Source organism: Amblyraja radiata, chromosome 5 (assembly GCF_010909765.2).
Source record: "Amblyraja radiata isolate CabotCenter1 chromosome 5, sAmbRad1.1.pri, whole genome shotgun sequence".
In the NCBI taxonomy this organism is placed as follows: domain Eukaryota; kingdom Metazoa; phylum Chordata; class Chondrichthyes; order Rajiformes; family Rajidae; genus Amblyraja; species Amblyraja radiata.
The window spans coordinates 92,049,281-92,060,904 of NC_045960.1; the positions used below are offsets into that span (position 1 = coordinate 92,049,281).

Here is an 11,624-nt window from a genome sequence, read left to right on the forward strand (position 1 = left end):
TTGTGGTATAGGAGGAAAGGTATATGACCTTATCAAATCAATGTATCTGAATAATAAATGTGGCGTTACAATTGGGGACAAATGCACTGATCTCTTCGCCCAGAGAAGAGGCGTCCGGAAAGGCTGAAATCTGAGCTTGACACTGTTTAATGTATATATAAACGATTTACAGTAAAGTTGGACCAGAGCACAGTGCCGGGCCTCTGTCTTCTGGGCGAAGAGGTAAAATCCCTGTTTTATGCGGATGACTTGGTTCTGCTGTCCCCCACAGAACAGGGACTGCAGCAACAGTTGGACCTACTTGATAAGTACTGCCAAAATTGGGCCCTGGCAGTAAATCTAAAGAAAACCAACATCATGATTTTTCAGAAAAGACCCAGATGTCAGGAAGATAAATACAAATTTACTCTCAATGGTATTATTATCAACCACACTATGAGCTATACCTACCTTGGTCTAATTGTTGCAGCATCAGGGAGCTTCAATGAGGCAGTGAATACACTAAAAGAGAGAGCTCGAAGAGCCCTGTATGCAATTAAAAAATTCTACAACATCCAAATTCCAATTAAAATCTGGCTTAAAATATTTGAGTGTAATCCAGCCTATTGCGCTTTATGGTAGTGAAGTATGGGGCCCGCTCAGTCACCATAGTTATGGTAAATGTGAAAAACGTACGGAGGCCCTGCAAGCTGAATTTTGTCAGAACGTCCTCCGTATCCAAAGGAAAACACCAACAAACGCATGTAGGGCGAAATTAGGCGGATACCCACTGATAATAAATATCCTGAAAAGAGCACTAAATTTTTGTAATCACCTTAAATCTAGCCCCCCAGATACCCTCCAGTTTAAAACCCTTAAAACACAAGAGGGAAGCCCAGAAAAGAGTTCCCTGTGTCAGTTGGTACTGAGACCACTCCTATTCAGTTAAAACCTATCCAGTTAAACCCTGACCAGCCTCAGATCAAAACTGATCCCAATCACCAGTTAGAGTGAACCAAATTATCAAACAATGTAAAGAAACGTATTTGGAACATTGGGATTTTCACTGCACATCTCGTATGTGTATGTGACAAATAAACTTGACTTGACTTGACTTGACTTGGGATAAAGAAACCAAAAGCGAAAGCAGATTAGAATGTTACCGTGCCCTAAAAAGAGAGTATAAATTGGCAGACTATCTCTCAACTGTTAGAGACATAAAGCAGAGACAGACCCTCACCAAATACAGGTTAAGTGACCACTATTTGGCAGTTGAAAAAGGAAGACAGAAGAGATTCTGGCAGCCAAGAGAAAACAGAATATGCGGCCACTGTTTAACAGATGAAGTTGAAACAGAGGTGCACTTCCTCCTAAAATGCAAAAAAAGTTGACAAAACAAGAAAAACATACTTTGACAAACTCAGTCTGGCAACCCCTGATTTTAAAGAACTAGATGATACATCAAAACTAAGAATAATCCTTGGTGAAGGAAATACGGCCCACCTTGGTGCACAATACGTAACAGCATGCCATAACCTGAGAGACGGTGAATGACCAATATGCACATATGCACGCACACACTAATAGACATTAACTGACACTAAGAAATTAATATTGAATTGCTAAACTTGCTATTCTGTTGTACTGCTTACAGCTGCAAGAACGTGTAGCAATCAATAAAGGGCTATAGGTCTATTGCGAGTTTATGTAGGGGTTGGACAGGCTAGATGCAGGAAGATTGCTCCCGATGTTGGGGAAGTCCAGGACAAGGGGTCACAGCTTAAGGATAAGGGGGAAATCCTTTAAAACCGAGATGAGAAGAACTTTTTTCACACAGAGAGTGGTGAATCTCTGGAACTCCCTGCCACAGAGGGTAGTCGAGGCCAGTTCATTGGCTATATTTAAGAGGGAGTTAGATGTGGCCCTTGTGGCTAAGGGGATCAGAGGGTATGGAGAGAAGGCAGGTACGGGATACTGAGTTGGATGATCAGCCATGATCATATTGAATGGCGGTGCAGGCTCGAAGGGCCGAATGGCCTATCCTGCACCTAATTTCTATGTTTCTATGTACAGGGACAGGGTTCGCCAGCCTCTTGTATTTTCTGCGGCGAGGAAGAAACCATGTTCCACGAGTATATGGAGCTTGTGAGGTTGCTGCCCCTGTACGAATATCTGAAGGGGCTGCTCCTCAAGTTCTGGTTGCATTTTAGTCCCACGATCTAGGTGTTTGACACAAGGCAGGGAATGGGGAGGGCTGATCGGGGGGGATCTCCCTGTCAGTTTGCTCCTGGGCCTGGCCAAGATGCCCATTCCCGAGTGCAGGCACCGGGCGGTCGATGGTCACACCAGAGTCGGCTTCCTGCCCCTGTTCCGGGCCTAGGTCCGTGCTCGCATGTCCCTGGTGAGGGAACACGCGATGTCCACGGGGACGCTGGTTGTCGCGGGGGGATGAGAATGCTGCTCGCTGCCATCGAGAAAGAGACAGACAGAGACAATCAGAGAGCGACAGAGAGACAGAAACATAGAAAATAGAAAGCATAGAAAAGAGGTGCAGGAGGAGGCCATTCGGCCCTTCGTGCCAGCACCGCAGAGAGACAGAGAGGCAGTGCTTATAATACCATTTCAAATCTTCATGGATCTTTTCTTATTTGAACTTGATCAACTAACAATGCCTTTACAGTACTTCAAAAAGAAATAGCATTCTAAAGCTCATTGCAACAAATTGTTTATATAGTTTGAAGATGAGCAAATATAATATCATATACCCATCTTTCTTGAAGTTATACACTCTGGAATACAAAGTTACAGCTACAAGTGTAAGATCAAGGTGCAACCTAAAATCGTAAGGGCATTATATTACACTTTTAGAATTACAAAACGGTAACTTTTAAGCCCATGTACATTCACAAGCATGATCTTTTGTTATGTTGTGCTATACCAATGTTGGGCGATAACAATTAAGTCCCTCTTTTGGAAATATTAACCTCCTCAAAGGTGCACAGGCCATGCTCCTAGCAGTTATACTGATATTCTATCCACTAGTAACTTCCAATTATATCCTTAAGAATTTGCAGAATTAGTGGGACGGGTATCGTATTGAACCTTTTAGTGGATTTCTAGTTAATGCCTGGCCATGAGGCTAGACAGTTTGCTACCTGCCGGACTTAGATAGGCATATTGCCTTGGATTCCCTAAGATTCCCATTTAGTACTCTCGTAGTCTGGTTTCCTCTAACTTTTACTGATTTGAACCCTGATATGATTTCCTTTTGTTCACTCCTTTGAAGTCCTTAATGAGAAAAGATGTATTAACACCTGGTATGAGGAATCCAATATCCATGGCTATCTCCAACATCAGATGGAAGGCTTGTGTTTTTGTTCCTTTTTATGTTGTTGGAAACATTAGGTATCCAGCACAACTAAATCCCTGCTATTTTCTGATGAGCTATACAAGCTATTTGTCAGAATATTTTATGATAAATGAAGACATTTTACCTTGTCAACTTCTGGGAATAGGGTCAAAAAATAATTGTGGAGAAAAGGATATTGGAAAATATTTTGGACAATGCATTATTCAGGTACCGAATTAACTCAAACTGAGTTCATAAACTCAAACACACCTTCCAGGTTTCTAATGTCTACCTGGTGACTTTAATGAAACAGTAATTTATGGATTCAAGGTGTAATTGTGATAGGTACTTTGGTACCCCTGTTAGATCCAAGAAAAGGAGTTTAGATCCCTTCTTTAATAATAAACTTTGCCTATACAGTATTTGAATATCATCTCATGTTCTTGGGAAATATGAATCTCTAGCACCAAGCAATAATCTAAACACTGTCTGAAGTATCTGAGGTAATGCTAGTGTCAACATATGTTTCAATTGAAACTATTTAAACAGCCTCAAATCTTACTTGCAACATGACTGAAGTATTATTTGAAGCAAATAAGCATGTGTTTCAGAATTGAAGCATTAAAATCTGACAAACTAATTATGTATTCAAAGCTTTACCTCTGCAATAAAGGCAGAAATTTGATTTGTTGGTCACCCTGTCAGATCAATGCCATATTAGGATATTTTAAGAAATATTCCACTTAAATTGTATTACACAACAGAAAACGGTCAAGATGCTGGGTCCAAATGACTTGATACATTGGGTCTCTAATGATGATTTTTTTTTCCTAGCTCACTTCCTACCTTTTGGTGCAAACTAGAGAACTAGCTCCTTTGATCCTGAAAAAAAAGGAAGATGCTTGTTTTATTCCTATGCAGTCTTACTGAATGATAGAAAACAAGATTTTACATTCGTGAAATGGAAGTTGATTTAGCCCAACCGTTTACGCTGAACTTTGAGCGCTATGATGTTCCTACAATCCCAGTACAAAATGCCCCATTGATCATCTTCATTATTAACAATCAGAAGTCAAAAATGTTCAAATAACGTAGTAGAGAAAATCGTGAAAACCTGAATTAGACACTCACCTTTTTTTTTAACACATGAAATTTTTGAAAACTTAAAAAAAATTAAACATGGAAAGCTTTTTCAATATTTTCTGCTATTTTAGACAAAACAAAAACAAGTTTTACAATTAATAATATTAGAAACAATTATCAATATATGTCAATTCATATTACAAAATTTAGATGCTGGCTCTAGAATTTTCACAAACAAGTGCTTATTAATGATTGTCAATTTTTGTTACAGTAATTATTAAACCCATCCCAAAATATCACAGCTAATAAAATTGGAAAGCTGCAAGTTAATATTAGGTGATTTTGCCCTCCAGCAATTTTTTCGTTAGTCCGCAGATGTTATCTGCAAAATCTTCTGTTGTCTCTTCCTCCAAAGACAGAAGCTGTTTCAAAATTCCCTGCAGTGCTTTTTTCACCATCTGGATTTCTCTTTGTAGATACTGTGAACAGTCATTAAGGATAAAACATGAAAGTGATTAACCAGTTATTTTCAGCAGGATTTATTACTCAAAGTGTGATGACTATGAAAATACCAGCTGGACAGAAGTTTTAATAAATGCATTTTCAAACTAACTTTACTATTTTGTTTATAATTATTTAAAAGTTTGCACTAAAATAAAATGATGTTAATATTAATTCCAATGTATTTATTCATTTGTTCATTTTTGGGGATTTGGATTAGAATAAGGGGTAGGCCATTTAGGACTGAGATGAGGAAAAACGTTTTCAGCCAGAAAGTTGCGAATCTGTGGAATTATCTGCCACAGGTAGTGGAGGCCAATTCACTGGGTGTATTCAAGAGAGAGTTAGATAAAGCTCTTAGGGCTAACAGAATCAAGGGATATGGGGAGAAAGCAGGAACAGGGTGCTAATTCTGGATGATTACCCATGATCATATTGAATGGCAGTGCTGGCTCGAAGGGCCAAATGGCCTACTTCCGCACCTATTTTCTATGTTTCTATGAACACATTAATCATAGAGGCTCACTCTTTCACTTTCAAATGGCTGTGGGATGTAGAAATACCATTAACTAGCTGCTTCCAACCTACTTCTGCTAAGTCTCATCTTATGATATTGAAAACTGCCTTTCCAATTCAGAACTTTATGTTTTGGGTCTATTCCTATACCTTTCCATTACTATTTTCAAATTTACTGCTGTAACTCCAAAATACTCTCCCACACCACCTAGATGCCTACCACCCTTTGCAGGTAGATTATCTATGCACTAGCCCAAAAAGATATCTTGGGTGCATTTTTAAAATTCTCTAAGCCTTTGATACGGTGATCCAGCTAATAATAGGGAAATTAAAATCTCCCTGCTATAATCATATTTTTATTTCACCTCTGATTTGCCATATATTTTCACCTCTATCTCTCACTGTCTGGAAGGAGACCTGTAATATACCACTAGCAAAATGATCGCCCTGTTGGCTTCTTCCCAGGTGATCCTCCCTCTTTTCTGCAGTAATAGACTTTAATTAATAATGCAATTCACATCTTTATGTACAACTCCCTGTTATCCTGAAGAATCTATTCCATGGAATTCTACCAGCCGATCTCTTCTTTCTTCTGTGGATCCTCGAAGTTCGCCGATGATACCACTGTTGTGGGACGTATCACTGATGAGGACGAGTCAGAGTATAGAAGTGAGATCGACCGATTGACCAAATGGTGCCAGCACAATAACCTGGCTCACAGCATCAGTAAGACCAAGGAACTGATTGTGGACTTTAGTAGGGGAAGGATGAGGACCCACAATCCTGTTTATATGGTGATGAGGTGAGGGTCAATAACTTCAAATTCCTGGGCATGCATATATCAGTAGGGGAATGATGAGGACCTAGCACACCGATGCAATTGTAAAGAAGGCACATCAGCGACTCTACGTCCTGAGAAGATTACGGAGATTCGGCATGTCGAAGAGGATTCGCCTAAACTTCTACAGGTGCACGGTAGAGAGCATTCTGACAGGTTGCATCATGGCCTGGTTCAGCAACTTGAACGTCCAGGAGCGAAAAAGACTACAAAAAGTTGTGACCACTGCCCAGCCTATCACCGACTTTGACCTCCCCACCGTCGAAGAGATCTATCGTAGTCGCTGCCTCAAAAAGGCAGCCAAAATCACCAGGGACCCACACCATCCGTGCCACACACTTATCACACCACTGCCATCAGGAAGAAGGTACAGGAGCCTGAAGACGAACGTCCAGGTTCAGGAACAGCTTCTTCCCCACAGCCATCAGGCTATTAAACACACCGAATAAGCTATGAGCTCTGAACTGCAAAAGACTATATTATTATTTGTTATTTGCATTATATTTGTTGTTTATTGAACTTTTTCCCATTATATATAATGTTTACATATTCACATATTCTGTTGTGCTGCAGCAAGTAAGAATTTCATTGTCCCGTCCGGGACATATGACAATAAAACACTCCTGGCTTGACTCTTGTCTTGATGTCTGTAATAGCACAATATCACTCCCATAGGATAATCAGCATGTTTATCCTTCAGAGTCCTTGCATTAAAGTGAATGCAATATAGCCTTTATTCCTTTGATGTGTCTATCACACCTATATACATTCTGCTTACTGAATAATTTTCTTTCTTTATTTGACCGCATATCTCCCATTGCATATCGGACCTCCCGACCCCCATCCCCAACCCCCCCACCAACAAATGCACATCCATTCTGTGTCCAATTCCCTTGCCAAATTAGTTTAAAAGCTCCCAGATAGCACTAGGAAATCCCCTGCAAGGACGCTGGTCCCATTCCAGTTCATACGCAACTCATCCAGCTTCCACAAGTCATACCTTCCCCAGAAAAGATCCCAGTGGTTACAAAAATCTAGTGCCCTCCCTCCTTCTTTAGCCGCATATTAATCTAAACTATACTTCAATTCCTTTATTTCCTAGCACATGGCAAGTGAAGTAATTCAATGATTTTAACCCAAGCTGCTTTTTACATTGCTACTCGGCGAACTAAATTCGCGCTGCAATATCTCATCCCTTTTATAAACCTATGTCATTAGTACCAGTGAGCCATGACCTTTAGCTGTTTAAACTACCTCTTAAGTTCACTCTGCAACTGTACTGTGCCTCTTTTGACCTGAGCATAAGGAAGGCTACACAGTTTCCTGAATTTGCACCTACAGCTGCAACAAGGCCTATCAATAATGCTCAAGCATCTCAACACTACTACCGTTAGAATCTTACTTTACCCCTCTTGTTCAGTTGAGCCAGACCATACTGCCATAGTCTTAGCTGTTTCTGGTCTCCCCAGAAATATGTTCACTCCTACCATCTAGATTTTCACAGCAGTATAAGGGATCTGTCAGGACAAGGTTAGATTGTGGCAGTGTACTCTTCTACTGCTGTTGGTGGTTTACAGTACCTCATGGATGCCCAATATTGAACACATCCATTGCAACTATAATAATCAGCATAAGAAACAATCAAAGATGGGTAATCATGGCCATAAGGACACAGTGGTGGGCATTCAATTACATAATTTCAATACAGTTAATTAACTATATAAAATAACTCATTGATGATTCAAATTCAGGTTGTTAATGACCAATTTTAAACAAAGCCTTCATTTCAAAGCAGTACTGTAAGCTATCTGGATTGCATACAGTTTGCTAAAGAACATCTCTTACTGTTAAGTTTTTATTAATCTTCAACTACCTTAAACATAAACCACAATTAAATAAATTTTCATTGAACAAAATTCCATTATGCTTAGAAGTATCATCGCCTGGCTAATTACAGCATTAAGAGCTTATGAAATCTTTCAAATATATTCCCAATAACTGTCATAAACTGCAATTTCACCACAAAAGGATATGAGTGAGCCTGTCGTCATGATTGTTTACAGCCACTTGCAACTGCTCTTCCAAACATACCAGCCTGTCACTAATACCTTCACACTGTTCCCTTATGTCCGCTGCAGAATCCTTATAGGCAACCTGCAAAAACAGAAAATGTAGTCTGAACATATTCTTCAAGGTACACTTTGAAATGTATCAAAAATGTGAAACTGAAAATAATGACAGATGCGCCATAATAATTTTGTTTTATAACAGTCAGGATGGACAGGTTTACAGAAATGATTACAGTTGATTAGATGGTCTGAATTTGTAAGAGTACAGATACAGATGTGGATTTCCCTGGCTGATTACATGGTCTGAATTTATTTACAGATACCGATGTCGATGTACCTGGCTTGGTACTGCTCCACATAATGCCGATTCATTATTTCACTCTAGCTCTTCCAGCCCACATATTTATAGCTACGTCCCCACTTGCATTTTAAAGTGACATCCACTTAGGTTGCATGCTCGGAACCTGGCACAAAACCTTGTTGCACTATGTGCAATCTGTGCCTGGAAGCTGGTGCAAATTCATGCCCTCCACTGGCATTGTTCAAGTAATGAATCGCTTCAAGGCTCAGTGTGGAGAGATCATGAAGGAAGGTGTTGAGTGAAAATTGCTACTGTTCAGTGCAGAGATGTGCGGGTCGGGAGGAAGGTAGAGTGGTGAACCCTTACCAGTACAGTAATAGTGGGCCATTGCTGGAAACTGGGCAGCTACATCTTCATTCTCCAAACCACCTGGATCCTGTAATCTCTCTCTCATCATCAGCTACTGAATGTGATAGAACTGGTTTTAGCTTATTTAGTTGGCTGCACACTCTCCCCAATCCAGAAATTCTGCCATTGTAATAAGCTCAAAGGCCAGCAACCACCAATGAGCCTATTACTAAAGAGAAATCTCTGGCAAAAATGAAATATATGGGGAAACAGTAATTTCAGAATGCAAGACCTTGGAGCAGCTATTGCAGTCTCCAACAATGGCCTGTAATTAGGGTGCAGCCATGTCAAGTATCTCAACAAGGCTGCTCCGTTTACTGTGGTCTACCCAGCACTAGACGCACGGCGATTCACTGCTGAATTTGTGTCAGGTACGCAGCTCAGCAGTGTGCAGAGTATTATGTCACGGTTCTGGCAGAAAACTGCAGTAAAACACAGGATCTTAAATTTTAAAAATTGAGTTTGGAATTTCTAAGAAAACAGAACTATGAATTACAAAAATACATAGGATGATATCATATAAGACTTTATTTGTGTCTAACCACACACTGAAGCACTGGCAATTACGTTCCAAGTACTCACCTTTGACTGTGAAGCTTTGGTGCTGAGAAAACATCTCATTGATATCTACAAAATAAACATATAAAATACGATGGACATTTTGAAGGTGCTGCAAGTAGTTGATATTCATAACACATACATTGATAAGGCAGATGAGGAACAAAATAACGCATTTAAAATGTGTTAAAAATAGTTAAGGGAAAGACATAAGCTTAGCTTAAAAGCTCTGTGAGAAGTACATTAAAGACATTGGAAGCAGGGAATGTTATGAAAAACAAAGATTTATCCTCAAATGACATATTGGTTGTGTTGTGCAAAGATTACGAAAATAAAATCCATTACATTTTATTCTGTACATTATTTGATTGATAAAACTATCACTATCATTTGATGCTGATTCTGGAAAGCATTAAAGGTTCTTGGATGATTTTTCCTCATTACAGTAGAACAACAAGCTGATAAAATTTACTTGACCATAATGGGCAGTAATGAACATTTTTGGCCTCAGTTTTTTGATATAACATCACCGAATGAGCATTTATTTAAACGGTCACTCTTCCAAATATAAAAGCTTATTTATTATTTAGGTAATAATGAAATTAAGGCTTATTTACACTCTCTTCCAGCGGGCAAGAGACACAGAAGTGTTGGAACGCATACCTCCATATTCACGGACAGTTTCTTCCCAGCTGTTATAAAGTAACTGAACCAGCCTATCACCAAATGGAGAGCGGTCCCAAGCTACCGTCTACTTCATTGGACACCCTCGGACTATCTTTAATCGGACTATATCTTGCACAATACGTTATTCCCTTATACCTGTACACTATGGGTGGCTTGATTGATGTATAGTCTTTCCGCTGACTGGATAGCATGCAACAAAAATGCTTTTCACTATACCTTGAAACACGTGACAATAAACTAAACAAAACACGATGATTTGGCATCCTGTTAAGTGGGGCCCATTTCCTGTGCTGTTCTATGTTCATGCTTGTAAAATTATGCCACATAGAAATAATTTGAATGGTAACCCAGGATAGAGATTCAAAAAAAATTGTACAGAAAATAAATTAAATATAGAACATTTAAAAATGTCTAAAAAGATTCTGCAAGATTAATTCACATTTGTCACAATATTTGACAAAACTTGCCTTATTCAAAGATTACGTGTGACAAATCTTTATAAATTACCAGACCAAGTTCCCCAACATAATATTCCACCAGTCACCCATAGCTCCCCCACACCTCACCTCCCCCCTTATCACAACCCCCCACAATGTAAATTGCGATGTTTTTTTTAAATGAAACCTACCATCTATCCCACCTCCTCACAATGAAAATCGCGATTTTTCTTTAAAATAACCTAAACGCAATGTTAGCTGTTAATGAAAACTGATTAAAACTGATTTTTTTTTTAAATCATGATTTTTCATGTAAATGAGATTCAGGATCCTATTGTGACGTCATTGTAACGTGGGTGACGGGCAGTGCAAGTGGAAAATGGGTATGAAAAGTGTTATTTGTAAGTTTAAAATGTCAATAACATAACATCAATCCGAACGAAACTTGTTTCATTTACATCCCACAACAATGGTGAGTAGGGTGGTCCAAAAATTGTAGCGCTATCGTGTATCATTTTGGCGGGGTTTTGGGATTTCACATCCACGCACGCTTGCATACAAACAAGATAAGAGTTTTAGTAATATACTAGACCAAGTGCAGACCCGTTGGGTCTGTTCCCCCAACGCGTGTTTGTGGGAGGGGGGGGGGGCGGGACGGCATGCGGCGTCACACACACTAACCACCCCCACACACACACTAACTACCCCCCTTGATATTATATTAATATTATTAATTTGCTCCTTTTACCCCATAACCACCCTATCCGTAGGGCATCCGTAGGGTGAGTGGGGGAGGAGGGGAGAAAGAGCGGGAGGTTGAGGGGGAGAGGTGGGGGGAAGGGAGGGTGGAGGTGGAGGGAAGGGGGTAGGGGTGGGGGTGGAGGGGGTAGGGCAGGGG

At 39.8% G+C, this 11,624-nt stretch overlaps 1 protein-coding gene across 5 annotated transcripts in view; it reads right to left on the minus strand.

Annotated features, from left to right (window-relative positions):
* Positions 1-2,687: 2,687 nt before the first annotated feature.
* Positions 2,688-11,624, minus strand: part of disc1 (DISC1 scaffold protein) — an 87,192-nt gene continuing 78,255 nt past the window's right edge. For 2 of the 5 annotated variants that reach the window (XM_033021745.1, XM_033021742.1), the window contains exons 12-14: positions 9,623-9,671; positions 8,300-8,416; positions 2,688-4,892 (exon numbers count right to left, since the gene is read on the minus strand). In XM_033021745.1, the coding sequence (XP_032877636.1) occupies positions 4,744-4,892; positions 8,300-8,416; positions 9,623-9,671 (315 nt within the window). In that variant the 3' untranslated portion in view covers positions 2,688-4,743. Of the gene's footprint in view, positions 4,893-8,299; positions 8,421-9,622; positions 9,672-11,624 lie in introns of those variants that run through there. The other 3 variants (XM_033021744.1, XR_004412077.1, XR_004412076.1) reach the window with 3 other exon arrangements.